This window comes from Semicossyphus pulcher, unplaced genomic scaffold (genome assembly GCF_022749685.1).
Source record: "Semicossyphus pulcher isolate SPU_LCO1_2020_fin unplaced genomic scaffold, fSemPul1.0.p SCAF_25, whole genome shotgun sequence".
Taxonomy (NCBI): Eukaryota; Metazoa; Chordata; class Actinopteri; order Labriformes; family Labridae; genus Semicossyphus; species Semicossyphus pulcher.
Window position 1 is genome coordinate 7454354 of NW_027211699.1, and position 15112 is coordinate 7469465.

General features: G+C 42.4%; 2 protein-coding genes across 5 annotated transcripts in view; one reads left to right on the top strand and one right to left on the bottom strand.

The window, feature by feature from the left end:
* Positions 1–3965, top strand: part of LOC138603990 (RNA binding protein fox-1 homolog 2-like) — a 57250-nt gene extending 53285 nt beyond the window's left edge. For 3 of the 4 annotated variants that reach the window (XM_069675782.1, XM_069675783.1, XM_069675784.1), the window contains 2 exons: positions 736–811; positions 1572–3965. In XM_069675782.1, coding sequence (XP_069531883.1) covers positions 736–811; positions 1572–1616 — 121 coding nt within the window. In that variant the 3' untranslated portion in view covers positions 1617–3965. Of the gene's footprint in view, positions 1–735; positions 812–1571 lie in introns of those variants that run through there. The other variant, XM_069675785.1, reaches the window with a different exon arrangement.
* A 4587-nt stretch (positions 3966–8552) lies between these two features.
* Positions 8553–14793, bottom strand: LOC138604360 (retinoic acid-induced protein 3). Its single transcript, XM_069676279.1, has 4 exons — positions 14552–14793; positions 11420–12628; positions 9539–9594; positions 8553–9352 (listed from the first exon to the last, which is right to left on the bottom strand). The coding sequence occupies exons 2-4, from the start codon at positions 12552–12554 to the stop codon at positions 9263–9265; spliced, it is 1281 nt and encodes a 426-aa protein (XP_069532380.1). The 5' UTR covers positions 12555–12628; positions 14552–14793; the 3' UTR covers positions 8553–9262.
* Between the last annotated feature and the right edge of the window lie 319 nt (positions 14794–15112).

Below are 15112 nucleotides of genomic sequence, written 5' to 3' on the forward strand. Positions count from 1 at the left end.
ATCTGTCATCTGACGACGATTCAGCTTCTTATTAATCTCTATAAACAGAAATCTGCTGCAAGTTCAGCGAACAATCTGCTCCAGATCAAACATTCAGCTTGAGACAAATTCCCTTGACGCTGTGTCGCTGAAGCTGTTCAGCGTTCAGATTTCCCGACTTCCTCGAACGCATCAGAAACGATGGATCCGACCTCCGTTCAGCAAATGTTTTCTCCTCCTCCTGAGGACAGACCTGACAAAGCTTCATGTTGACTTGTTACTCTGCATCATGATGTTGTTTCAGCAAACTTAACAAGCTGCTAACTGGACTGTAAACAATGCAGCGCACGGAAAAGGAAGTCCTGGCTGTAAGTCATTTATCATTCACTCCCAGAGGCTGTAACGTCATCAGGCGATAGCCGACAGGTGTCCAGATTGGATACAGCCGAAAATGAAATTGTTTCACTGGAAGTCATCTGTTCTTCAGCAGCCCACACAGCCCACACTCTGACAAACACGCTGATGCTTTTCTTCCTCGTAAAACAAATGCAAAGCTGATCCATGTTAAAGTTTAAACCTACGTTGTTCACATGCACGGTTATGTGCCGACAGTTTTCTTCCTTTCTGCCTTCATTATGAAAACTCATTATAAATGTAGCTCCTCTGCACATATGACTCCACAAGTAACCTCATTTATAATACTGTCCTTTATTTGAACTTAATGAGTTGTGTGTGTGTGTGTGTGTGTGTTTCCAGTTACGGCCGTGTGTACACTACAGACCCCTACCACGCTTTAACTCCAGCTGCTGCTGCGTACGGAGTCGGAGCCATGGTGAGAAAACCGACTTAGATACAGAAAATAAATGTATCATTTGTTGTAAATCCACGTGTAGATGTGTTTAATTCTTTGGTTCTTAGTTGTGCAGAAAAATACGAGAATAAAAAAAAGGAAGGATGTTTTCTTATAATCATTTATTCATGTGTCTGTGCTGAAACTCAGCAGTCCACTTAGCCACTTCCTGCTGTCTTAAGTTGAGTCGATTGCCCAACCAGAGGCTGCTGCTGATGTTTGTGTCAGCGCTCATTTCAGATAGCCTCTGTACAGTGAGATAGAGATCCCCCCGTCTCTTAACAGCTGTGTTATTCTGCTGCAGCCGAAGCTAACAGTAGAACGAGGTAAATGCTTTAACTGGCTATTGACTTTCATGTCTCAGAAATCAACCGTTTCGCTCAGCCAATAGACGGCTGTATTGAAGCACAGTGGATGTGTGATGTGTAAAACTTTCATTCCTACTTTCTTTAAAAAGCTGCTGCCGAATCAGGCATCACAGAAAAAGGCTGTGAAATCCTGGAGGGAGTGATTTTTAAACGTCTTAAAGTGGCACATCTCGTTCATATTAAAGAAAACATTTCTTTGTTAATGAGGAGCGACGCAAAGTGAAGCTGAAAAGCTGAAAACTGTCCCACGCTGGTTCTATATCAGAGCTGGTGTGATAAAAGTGGATCTGAGAGCTATTTAAGAAGCTGTTACAGGAAACAGGAAGTGGATTGTTAAATACAGATTCAAACTGTGACTGTGTTTTGTCTTCCAGGCCAGTTTATACCGGGCGGGATACAGTCGGTTCGCTCCGTACTAAAACCACAAATCACACCCGAGGAATTCCACATCGCTCCAAACCCTCTTTTTCGAGCTCTTTGTTTGGCAGCAGCTCCCCTCCGTTCTCCCCGCACACGGACTACACTACCCACGACCACGACCACGACCACGACGACTCATGTTTTTGTTCTCCTCTCTCTTTTTGTGACGAGAGACGTCATCTGCCACATCCTCATCAGTTTTTTCCGTGCTCTTCTGTGTGTCGCCGACGTGGAAACAAAAACTGCCCCACGCGTCTCAAAGCTGGAGCCCGAAACTTTGAACTACGGGGCACAATTTGGGACAATTTTAAGAAAATACACTACGGGACCTGGGAGGAGAGAGGCTGCTTGTTGACACAATCTAAACCCTTTTTTTTGTTCCTTAAAGTTTCCCAAATCAGACACTAAGTCCTTCCTTCTGTCCCCCACGTTACTTTAAAAGGTACTTCTGTTTTTAAACACTACATTGATTTAAAGCTACAGCGTCCCTCCGGTGTGATCATGCACAAACAAATCGGACTCCTCAGGATGGAAGATGTGGGGATTACTCTTGTTGTTTTTTAAAAGTGGGACGTTGAGCTGGAGGAGACCTGGAGGCATCTGAAACCAAGAGTCTTTTTTTTGTCCTTTTTAAAACTTCCCCCGAGCGAAAAAGCAAAACAGAATTATAAAAAAAAAAAGGTGACAAAGAAAAAAACAAAGTGACTTTTTTCTGCATTACCTCACTTTTTCTTTCATCTGCTTTCTTTGTGCATCGACTGGACGCTTTGATCTGTCCTTTACTTTCTGCGACAGAGCCGTTAATTTGTCCGCACTGCCGGTCCACACATCCTCCATAACTGAAACACTAAGACAGGAAGTCGGATCTGCTCATTTCAGCTCCGATCCGACCCCGTGTGTACGTCCATTTTGAGAAACCGACCCCCCCAACACACACACACACACACACACTCCTCCTCCATCTGCTTCTTCTTCTTCCCAAAAAAGGACCAGGCACATTTCTTTCTCTCTCCTGAACCGTCACACATTCCAGCTGCAGCAGCGAAGGAAAGAAACCTGTCGAACACAAACAAACCAGATGTATCTGAAGCAGGAGAAGCCCACATGGGAGTCATCATCGTGCCAGAAACGGGAATCTCCTCCCGGCCCGATTTCAGGCTGGAGCCGCTCTGCGTCCAATCTCGTAGATCCCAGATTAGGAAAGAGCGAAACAAAGAGACTGCTGTCATGTTTTTGGGAGTGTTTGAAGTGAGAATTTATCAGTTTTCTATTTATATTCATCATTTGTATCGTGACAGGGACCCCTGTCAGTAGGTGTCATTTTAAAGGTTCATCATGCGCTCTGGGATCGTTCAGGCTGAATAGTTTTAAAGTTCTCCTCCGTGTGAAGGCGTCATCAAACGACCAAGTCTGTCCTGTATGTATCACACCTCCATATACTCTCACTGTGTTGTTATTGCTATTGTTTGGTTCCAAAGATTTTCTCTTGAAAGCACATTTTTGGTCCTGATGTATTTCTTATTTTTGTGGTTGATTTATTTCTTGCCTTTATTTTGTTGTATTTTTTTATAACCGGCGGGTTGAAGCTGCATTCGTCAGTGCGGTGTTTAAACAGCACTCTGGGAAATGGCACTAAAGCAGCGTCTACAAAATGACTCGCGTTTAAAAGGTTGCAGCAATTTGGGGAATTCTGTGAGCGGCAAACCAAACAACCCTGCTAAATTGAATTCAGTCCGCGCTCTCATTTATTTTTTAATGCAGAGGTGTTTGCTGCAGACAAGGGAAATCAGAGCGGACGGGGTCATGAGGGACGTGCAGAAGTGAAGAGGGGAGGTTTTGAATTAGTGGAGCCAAATTACAGGCGAAACGAACAGAGGGGGGAAACGTCCACACCGTGTCGACGTGGCCCAGCTGCGGCCACCTCTCCGAACAATGAAACAATGTGTGGGTGGCGAGTGGAGGGAATTGGCGGCGCTGATGGTGAAGGTGAGAAGCTGAGCCATTAATCATACGCTGACAGGATAACAACGTCCCCTGCTGTCTTCTTTAAAAGAGAGGAAGAGTTTCAGGGGGGCAGAGTGCGGACAGCGCGAGGAGGGGTTGTGTTTTGTATGATTGTGAAAACTGTGTGCAGTAGGTCCAATGAGTATTTTTTTGACGCGCATTACCTCCTTTTTTTTTTTGTCTTTTTATTCCTTACAAGTATTATCAGAAGTGTTGCTATGCATGCTTTTGTGCAAGAGGAAGGGTGTCGGTCAGAATCTTTCATTTGTGCATGAATTCAAATCCTAGTGCTGGAGGAGGAGGAGAAGGAGGAGGAGGGTGTTTACATAGCAGCAGGAGGAGGAGGAGGAGGAGGAAAGAGATGGGATGTTGTGCGATACGAGGCGACAGGAGTGGCGAGGAGTCGCAGTTGAGGTCCACTGCAGAGTGTCGAGGTGCGAGAGGCCCTTCAGTCGCTTTATGGAAGGTCCGCTTCAATAATTTGGGTTATTTCTGCTTTGTGCCGCTGTGGTCGTCGTGGTAATCAGCAGTCATATCAGAGGTGCAAAGTTTAATTTGGTATGCCTGCCACCCAAAGATTATCAGGCCTCAGAGACAAATTCAGGTCCTTTTTTGTGAATATTTGGGGTTTAAATGACTTTTTCTCCAGTAGATTGCTTCAGCCAGCTGCAGTGAAACAAGCTGTAATGTAATCCTTTGGGGCAAACGCACCTAATTTTGAAGAGCTTGTTTTTGCCACTGACAGGCTCATGTTGTTATGCTGGATGTCTGACAACATTACAGAAAGGATCCCTAATGAGAGAGACCTTTTTATTTACGGGATTTTTGCCTAGAAACAGGCGTTCCATCGCTCTCTTAAGACACACCAGACTCCATTGACAAAAACGGTTATTTTACCTCCTCATACATAGGAATTACGGCTGCTTCTGTTAGTTACTTATTTACATTATTGTGTGACTTTGGTGTTTTAAAGGGTCAATTTGGATGTGACACACAATAACACAAAAAACTAACCAATCAAGGCAGCGGGCGACTAGTTATCTCCCAGGTTCTCTACAAGGTAAAATTACCGTTTTTTTCAATGGAGTCTGGTGGCTTTGAAGAAAGGCCTTTTCTGGTTAAAACTCTTAAACAAAAAGGTTTATCTCTGTTAGGATCTCTTCTGTAATGTTGTCAGGCACTTAATATAACAATTTGAGCAGGTCTGGGGCAAAAACATGTTAAGTGGATTTTCTTTGATTGGATGCAATTGCCCCAAAGGATTGCATTGCAGCTATCACAGCCTATTTCGTTTCTGTGTCTGACTTGTTCCATATTTTTTTGTCATTTAAACCTTAAAATACGTAAAAACAAAAGGGACCTGGTTAAAAAAACAACAAAACTACCCTTTAAATTGCCTCTGAGCACAGATGCTATGTGGTATTATGAGCCCGCCCACATGAGATGCTCATTTAGCAACATTTAACTCAGTCTGCAAAAGCTCACATTCTGGTGGTGCAATGTTTATCGAGCAGCGACTGTGACTCCTGTTCGCTCGGTTCTGTCTCCTCTAGTCGGACTAAATCATCCTCTGAAGGCTGCAGAGTGAGCTCAGAGGTGCTGCTGAAAGTTCTCCTCAGCTGCTGACCCCGACTCCCCGCGCTGTGCTCACGTCAACCCAGTGGGAGTTTGTTTTTTTTTTGTACAGGGATTTTACAAAACGAGTTTAAACTGCATGTGTTTTTTTTATGTCACATGCTCCTAAAAGCTCATCATCCAAGTGTTTTTTTTTCAATAAGTGACGTGTTTCTCTCACAATGTTTTCTTTTGCCATCCTTGTGTCTGCCTTCTGTTTATTCTTCATTATTATTGAATGTATATAATAAATAAACTGTTTGGTTTTTATACTGCCGTCTTAGAATGATCATTGCCTGAGCCCGTTGCTTTTCATTGTACCAAACTGTAACCAAATCGAGCAGAAAACTTTGCATGCTTTTGAGTTTAACTGTAAAACTAATTAAAGCTTTCTCCTCCCACATATTTCTCTCAATCGACACCAAACTTCACAAACAACCTGCAAGACATTTGATTTATTAAAAATTGAGCTCCCAGTGATTTAAAATGTTCTTTTGTTAATGCTTCTACAAAACTAGATAAATCTCTAATCTCTCAATCCAACAAAACAAAACATTGACATCACAGTAGATGTAGTTCATTTTTATCTAAAAAGTTTACTAGTTTAAATCCTGCCGTCACATACACGGACAGCTGACATCCGGAACAAAGAGGAATGCTTTTCTACGGAAGCCCTAAGCAGACATGCATCCATACAATTTTTTACAGTTGTTTTCTCAAGATCTCGACTTATTTATCTCGAGATAACAAAGCTTCTTTTAGCACGATAACGGGATAATTTTCTGGCGAGCTAGAAAACCGAACAACAGGCTGGTCACTGTGATATTACAGACCAGGACATGCCATGCTACATGCTACACTAATGAGGTAAGTTAAGCCTGTTTCTATTTGTTTTGTGCTTCTGCAGCTCTGAGGACACGAGTTATGATCATCTGACGTTACGGAGGAGCAGCGTTGTTATCTCGAGATAAATAAGTCGAGAACTTGTGCAAACAAGCGGAAATGACTCGGGAAAACTGAGTAAATAAAATGTATGGATGCATGTCCGCTTAGGGCTCTGTACTTTCCAGTGTTTATTTAAACTACAGACAGCCGTTAAATTGCTTTCTTTAGGGTCACCTGACTCTGTTGACAGAAAGCACTTTTCTTTGACTCAACCTGAGAGTTGCTCGTTACCCTGCTGCCTCCATCTGTAGTTTATTTGCGTTCTTGTGTGACTTAGGTGTTTTAAATGGTGAGTTTGGATGCAACATAGTTTGTTACACAAATATTAACAGATCGTTTCAGCGAAAGTTAAGCATCTCCCTTGTGCGAGGTAAAATTACAGTTGTTTTTTTTAACGGAGTCTGGTGGCGTATTTTGGGGCTACTTAATTTTACTGCAGCTCCTTGGTGATTTTCCGTCCATTGTTTGTTTGGAATTAAGTAGAAAAAAAAATTAGGAGAGAGGCTGCTTTGAAAAGTACAAAAACCAAGAGCAAGGTGAGATAACGCAACTGTGTGTGAATTAAAAAAAGGCTCTCTTTAAAGCCACCAGACTCGGTTTAAAAAAAGGTCATTTTAACCTCACAACCTGAGAGTTCCTGCTGCCTCCATCGCTTAGTTTATTTACATTTTTGTGTGACTTTGGTGGTTTAAATTGTTAGTTCGGATGCAAAACAATGTTTGTATAACAAAAAAACTAACAAATGGATTCAGCGGAAGACCAGCATCTCCAATGTTGTCAGAGGTAAAATTACAGTTTTTTTCAGTGGAGTCTGGTGGCTTCTTTTGTATATGTTTGTTTCTTTGGGGGCTGCTCAACATTATGGCATTTCCGTCCCATGACTGTAATTATCTTTCCAGTAATTAGGTTAAAATATCATTAGAGAGGCTGCTTTAGTAGGATTGTACAAAAACCAACAGCAAGGCGATGTTTGTTTTTTATTACAGACTTATAGAAGCAGAGAGGGATGCTTCAACCAAGTATCTTTCTCAGACTGCAGAAACTTCTTCCTCCACATGACTGATAGATCCAACAATTGCACACGATTAAAACGGCTCTGCGAGGCTGCATCGACCAAATCTACAGCGATAAGCTTCTTCCGCCACCTCCAACTTTTTCATCGCCGCTGAGGGGAACAATGTGGAACAATCTTTAATTGCATCTGGAGTTTAATGGCTGTAAATGGGCTGGATGTGGCGGGAAACCTCATATCCCTGTTAATTGCTCTAATGCACAAGAGGCCAATTGCCAATTTGATGGCAGGCTCTCTCTGAGTAATTGAAGTCGGGCTAATTGGAAGAATAGATTGAAGGCCGTGTGATAAGAGGGGGAACGTGTGTGTGAAGATTGTATCTGTTGAAGTGAGGAGTTGACCTTTGTGGAAGGGAGTCACTGCAGGGCAAACAGACCATCGTACACCGGAGCTGTCTGATTATCATCAGTGGATTTAAACTCTGTTATATATTCTTTATTGTCTAAATTATTCAGTGAAAGCTGCAACATCACAGGATACATGTCATAAATGGCTTTACTGCAACTATTGCTTAAAAAGCCTCATAGTTTCTGGAGTTTTCTCAGGTCAGCCTCAACTGCTACGCCTCAACACTGCCCCCTGGTGGTTAAACTGCAGTACTGCACCCTGCTCCCTGTGTTGTTTCACCTCCAGTTAGCTGCAGGTGATGTAAGGGCACATTTTGAGTGTGAGGAGCAAAAGTTGTACGGAGTCCTAGGAGTGCCATAAAAAAATAAATATGGAAATATACAGAGGGATAAATAAAATGACTAAATATGGAAATATAAAATAAAAATGATAAGAATTTAGATTTATTTTACATGTATTTCAATATTATTGTTTCCAAATATTTTTTATTTTCTGCATATAATTTCTACATAAAGTTTTTTATATGCATTTATATTTTTTATTTTACTACATATTATAATTTAGTTATATAGTTGTATCCCTTTATTTTTCCTTATTATTTTGCCCATCACTTTTGTTATTCCCTCAAAGCTCAAGCTGTCAATCAATTAGCTCTGGCTAGTTCGCCCTGCTCATGAATTTTAATGACATTGTTTAACAATAAAATTATTAAATAAATAAATAATAAATAAATTAAATAAAAATATGCAGAAAAATAAACTAACTAAAAATATGCAGAAAAATAAACTAATTTATTTATTTTACTAATTTATATGCATGAAGCATTTATTAAATACTTCAATATAAATAAACTACATTTCAAAATAAATAAAAATGCTTTATTCTTTTGTATTTTGTGTTACATTTATTTCATAATTCATTTTACAAATTGATTCTTTTTTAAATCCATTAATCCTCCTCTGACTCCATAAAGTTTTAAGATATGAAAAATAAACCTGCGCTTGTTCACAAACACACAAAGCTTTTATTGATGTCACAAACGTGTAGAAAATCACAAACAGAAAAAACCCTCTTGTGTATTGTGCCGGACCACCGGCAGCCTCTGTAGTGTAACTTGAATATTAAGACATTAATCAGGGATGACACGAGTCTCCCAGAGTGCTGACAGGTCTCCTCTCCTGCTCCTGTCTGCTCTAATCTCGTCTAATGTCCCTTCCTTCCTCTCCTCCTCCTCTTCCTCCTCACACTTTCCTCTGCTCCGCTCAGCAGTTTGGCACCTTCAGAGCGGCTGTTTCACGCCTCTGCTATCACCTCAGGGCAATTATATAGCATCTCCGAACAGCACGCACACACACACACACAGAGCATTGTAGAAAACCACTTCCTCAAAGCATTTGGGAAGAAAGCCGGTGTATCTGAACCCATCCAGCCTCATGGATGATGAGTCATAGAGGGGTCTTTTTTATTCTTTCTTCTTTTTAGGAACGGAGGATTTCACATCCGAGCAAAGACATGGGACATTTCTCATAACACTAAAGGAACATATTTACATTTGCACAGACAAATGACACCTAGAAAAGCATTATTTTACAGATTAGTGCATGAGCTGAGTCCCCCTCAGCTCAGTGTATGTGTGCATAATAACAAAACAGGAAATTTAATTCAATCTTCTCCGTAATATTCATCATAAGGCTCCTGATAGTTGGTGGTCTGCGGGCGGGGGATGGTGTAATCTTTGTCAGGGTCGATATCCTGAAACACACACAAACCTGAAATCACACATTCATCATGTCGCTGTAATTAATACCTATGATAAACTGTGTTTTAATTAACCTTACAACATGACTCAGGTATAATTTACTCCATCAGTGAAAGGTCACAGTTTAATTGCAGAGTGTGTGGGATCAGATTGTTTAATCCTAATGCTTTATTACTCACTGTCATGGAGAATCCGGACTCGTAGGGCGATCGCAGCGATTGCTCAGCTCTCCGGCCTGAAAGGAGACGCATGATATACAGTTAGCTCATTAGCGGTTCATTATTAACCGCTCATCAGAGAGCGAGCTGAGCTGACTGATAGTGGAATTCATTTTGTAATGTTGGACAGCAGCTCCATCTTCATTCTGGCCTACAGTTATGCGACTATATTTACATGGCGGCCATTTTTCCCTAATATTTTGCTCAGGGTGGGCAGCTTGAATGCTAAGTCACACTATATAAAGGTTATAAGTGATAAAAATGTTGTCAGGCAAATCATTATTTCACTGCTTCTAGATTGATCAACAACTGAAAAGACAGATTAAAGTTAAGAGGAAAATCAGGCCATATTTGAAGCTAAAAACATATTACACAGCTAATATTAGCATTTAGCTACTCCTAGCTAATATTTCAGTAAGCTAGGAGATTTTCTATTCTAGTATTTCAGTGTTACACTATTCAATAAGAAAGGCATAAATTCCTAGCTAGCAGTAATGTTAGCTACGAAGTGTTTTAATGCTAACTTAGCTGTTTTGTGTTAGTAGCTAACAGATCATCAAATGAATGTTTTAACTTGAAACACATCCATTTTCTTCCTAGCTAACAATAGTTGACAGCGGCTGAATGTTAACATTACCATTTGATAGTGTAACATGATGCAATAGGAAAGACATAACCAGGAAGTGGTTTCATTCAAAATGTACCTATTCTCTAAAAGTAGGTAATTCAAATATTTTGAACTTTAAATATGGCCCGTTTTCTCTCTGGATTTTCACTATCAACTGTATAGCTTGCTGATTTTAGCTTGACAGCGGCTAAATGTTAACAGTACTATTTGATAGTATTACACGACACAAGAGGAAAGCAATCATTTCATAGCTAGTGGCAATATTAGCCAGGAAGTGATTTAGTGCTAACTTTAGCTGTTTTCTAGCAGGAGCTATCAAAGATGTCGTTTTAACTTTAAATGTGGCCGAATATCCCTTAAAATTCTCACTATTGTCTTCCTAGCTAACATTAGCTAGCAGGGGCTGAATGCTAATACTGCCATTTGACAGTATTACATGATGCAGTAAGAAAGCCATGATTTCATAGCTAGCGCTAATGTTAGCAAGAAAATGCTAACTTTAGCTGTTTTCTAGGAGTAGCTAATGGATTATCAAATATGTTTTATGTTGTCCCTTTTTTACTATCCATTGTCTTGTTTCCTAGTATTAGCGAGGAAGGGACTGATAGCTAACATTTGATAATGTTACACGATATGGTAGAGAAGGCATACATTAAGACAGTAATGTTAGCTAAAAAGTGGTTTAATGCTAACTTTAGCTATTTTAGTAGCTAATGAGTTATCAAAGATAACGGCGCAATATCCCTTTGGATTTTTACAAACAATTGCCTTCCTAGCTAATCCATCCATTTGATAATGTAACTAAATATGTTAGGAAAGGCATAAAGTCCTAGCTAATGGTAATGTCAGTGAGGAAGTGGTTGAATGCTAACATTAGCTGTTGTCTGGAGGTCTGAACTGTTGTCTGAACATGTTAACAATTATGTTGTGTTAACTTGAAATATGACCTCATGTTCCTCCAGATCTACACCATCTTACAGGTGCTGATCATTTGGGAGGATGAAATTATAACAATTAGTACAAAATAACAGCATTTTAGCTGAGGGAAATGGCCAGCGAGTGAATATGGTGAAAATATCAACTATTATTGTTAATTGTAGCCAATATAATAATAACTTGTTTGTCCTTCTCAAATGGAAATATTTACCGGTTTTCTAAATATTGGACGAAACAATTAACACAACCTGTAAATTAAGCACCATTCAGTTTCTCACCTCTCCTGTCCTGAGGTTCGTTCTCAAAGCTTCCGTTTTCCTTCCCTTCCTTTGGGCTGTTCAGTCCTGGGATATCGGCGCTGGGGCTGGTCCAGCCTGCGAAGCTCAGAGGGAGATCCTTCGACTTGGCCTCCCCCCTGCAGAGGAAGGCGATCTGGGACAACCCATGTCCCATCAGTAGCACCCAGCCGTTAGCCACCAGGGCGATGGAGAGCACCGGATCGTCCCAATGTGACCGACGCTTCACTTTAGGGTTTCCCCAGGTGAGCATAGTGATCCACACCACCCAGATGCAAACGGAGAGCATCAACGTGAAGAAGAGGAGCACGGCCTGCACCCTCCCCTGCTGGTGGGCGGCTCCTGTGTAGCTGTAGCTGTACGTGAAGCATGAGCGGCACAGGAAGTTAAGGGAGAGGATCGTGCTGATCGCCAAGAGGCACAAGACGTAGATCAGCAGCATGACAAACTCCTGCTGGCTATAATGGCATGGTTTCTTGTCCCGCACCAACACGAGGATCAGCCACTGGGTCGCGATGATAACCTGAACCATGAAAAGCCCCAGAGCCAGACCGGGCTCCCCCCAGCCTCTGGCGGCAGCAAAGCCCAGCAGAGCGAGGCAGCGAGCCAAGAGGCAGGAGAAGGCAAGGGAGAAGAGGACGCCAAAGAGGAAGAGCCTGGTGGGGCAGGTCTGAGGGGTAAGGCGGATGATGAAGGAGAAGGTGATGGCGAAGATCCCGGCGGTGGCAAACAAGAACATGGACATGCAGGCCACCGTGCCTCCGATGCCGCTGCGCTTTTGCTTCGATGAGACACAGATCCACAGGGACCAGAGCAGCAGGCTGAAGAGGAGAACCATGCTGAACAGGAACCCTGAAGAGGCCAGAGTCTCCAGTATGATCCCCCACGCTGCCCGACGGTCACACAGGTACCTGTAGATGTGGTTCAGCTCCTTGCCGCAGCCTGGGACGCCTTTTAGGGATGTTCCATTAGAGGTAGGAGCAGCAATGGTCGGATTGTTGGTTGTGGTGTTGGCTGAGCTGCTGTTGGATGACTGGCAGAGACATGAGAGGGGGAAATAGAAGAAGAAGAAGAGGAGGGGGAGAAGTGATCTGTGCTGCTCCGACGTAAAGGCCATCTTAATTTTAAGTCCTCCACGCAGGGATCCAGGGCTTTCTTTTAAGGGTCCTTGGATATTCAAGGTTCTTTCTCCTGAAAGAAAAAGCGCACGTCAGCAGAAATACTTCTCGTGTTACAGTTTCAATAGAACTTTCCTTAAATTCGTTGACTGGCAGTGCAAAAACAAGCAAACAGAAGACAGTGTAAGAGGTCACAACGTGGAAAAGAAAATGGGGATGACTGATTTGACAGCTAGAGTGCAGGAGGAGGGAGTGCGTAAACATGCCAGAACAAGGCAGAGGAGTGTGTTCGTCAGGGCTGAGAGTGGAGAAACAACAATGGCTACATTGAAGTGAGGTGAGGACTAGAGATGTTCCAATACGATCGTTTTCTTACTATCATTATTTTATTTTGACAGATGTATACCATTATACAAAAGCTAGTTCCAACCAAGGTGTTTGATTGGACGAGAGGCATTCCATGAGTGCTGATATAGAGTATAACGGCACTGGGACTGTTGCTATAAATATCAATCCGCCTCATGTGATGTAAGTGCAGACTGTAACAAACTTAACTATGAATTGTCTTCAGAAGAGGACGAAGGAAAGGAAAGAAGCCTGGACACGTCAGCGCAAACCTCCAGGTGAGTTTAAGGAAGCTTGTCTGCGGTAATGTGAAGACACACACAAAGTAGCAGGTGTGATTATCTTTGGCACTCGGGCTGTGGGCACGTGCCTGATGAATCACAGCCGTGCTGATATGACATTTTTGCGAGCTCTGACAAACGCCTAAATTCCACAGGATCCGTCTGCGGAGCATTCCGTATCCGCCACGATTCTGGTCCACCAGACAGTGCGAACCCTAGCTAACAGGAGGCCGCCCCACAGCGGAGCGCCGGCCCAAGCAGCTGGATTCGCAAGATCACAAGATCGCGGGAGAACTACATTATCGCGCAGGAATTGTGAAAGTTGATGTTATAAAACGGCAGTCCGTACATGGTGTTTTATTTTGAAATGACCGGATGCTCTAAGCTGTTTTTGTATCTGACTTCCTGTTTGGAACAATCTGCTCTGTTCAGCTTGACGCGAGCTTGACGCGAGCTTGAAGCATATCTTATGCGGTGCAGAGCGGAGAGACGCTTCTGGGACGCGCATTGACTTGAGGTCGCGGCGCACATGGAACGCCCCGGAGACGGATCCTGTGGAATTTAGGCTTAACTCTCCAGGAGCAAGGACCTGTCATCAATCAATCAATTTGTATTCATGTAACGCCAAATAAAAAAGGTTTTCCAATAACTCTTTACATGTTGGACAGGTCTCGACCATACTCTGTTATATCGTTTTTTTAAGGACCCAACATTAATCGATCACACGTTTAGCAACAGGGCCAAGAAAAACGTCCTTTTGACAGGCAGAAACCTCGAGCAGAACCAGACTTATTGGAGAACAGCCATCAGGAGAGAGGGAGAGGGAGAGGCAGGACCAAAGTCATGCACACAGAAATCAGAAGCAGTTTATACTAGTCGAAATATGACTAATATAAGCTTTAAATACTGTGATGATCGTCATGTTATTTCAATACTGCCATTAGTTTTGAAAAAGCTTGAGCAGCCCTTCTCCTGATCAGCTCATAAAACTGAACCAGACGGCGACACACACACGGAGCTGAGCGACTGACCACGTAAGATTTCCACTCCTGATAGCAGAGTGACACTTCCTGCAGCTCATAACAGAGCCTTTGTTTCTGCGGCAGAGATTCATGCATGAACTTTGGGATGTTATCGCTGCTAAATTTGAACCAGGCCTTCAAATTTGCCCCATGGAGGTTTAGATCAGCTGGTTTTATTGAGGCTCTGAACATTTACAGGATGATTATTGTCCAGATAAAACTGATCAAATAGAGTCTGCATGAATCCCAGCAACATTATTAAGTATTATAAAGAAAATTTGTGAACTTAAGCTATTAGAGTTTATCTCCAAAAGATGAACAAACATTTAGAGAAAAACCGGAACTTACCTGCTATCCTTTGGAAATTGAGTCTAAATCTTTCCAGATTCCACCACCAAAAAGTCTTGATTAAGTCGCACAAAACGTTGTCTTTGGAGCTTTGGTGGCCGCTTAGCGTGAACCTCTTATCCTGATGATTTGCCCATATCTCTGCTCACCCGAGGTAACAGCAAGAAGACAAAACAAGGAGTTTGAAGCGATAAACTGAGGTCTGAAGGATTGTTTCCACCTTGCATCAACAGGTTGGGCAAGAGCAGAGAAACCTGCACCCCTGACTCGTACTTTCCTTTCAGCCCCCCTCCTGCCTGCCCCTCCCTCAGACTGTAGGTGGGGCTCACACCTGGAGGTAAAGATGCACACACACACACACACACACACAGACACACAGGGAGAGTTCACTCCGCCCTACTTATGAATAATTTTCCCATAAGAATTTGCATCCGCCTTCCTGGATAACATGTGCTTTATTTGGATAAACCGGAGTCTGCAGCAATAAGAGATCTTTTGTCATGTTAAAGTCGTGATCAGAACGGGTGGGGAGCGTGATTCTGTGAAGGGAGTCAACGTGAG

What these genes read in the sequence shown, in the direction of transcription:
- LOC138604360 (XM_069676279.1), bottom strand. Translation starts at nt 12,554, where the DNA reads ATGGCCTTTACGTCGGAGCAGCACAGATCACTTCTCCCCCTCCTCTTC. An exon ending in CGAACCTCAGGACAGGAGAG is followed by an intron (nt 9,595 to 11,419) that starts GTGAGAAACTGA and finishes GTCTCCTTTCAG; the next exon opens with GCCGGAGAGCTGAGCAATCG. An exon ending in AGTCCGGATTCTCCATGACA is followed by an intron (nt 9,353 to 9,538) that starts GTGAGTAATAAA and finishes TGTGTGTTTCAG; the next exon opens with GATATCGACCCTGACAAAGA.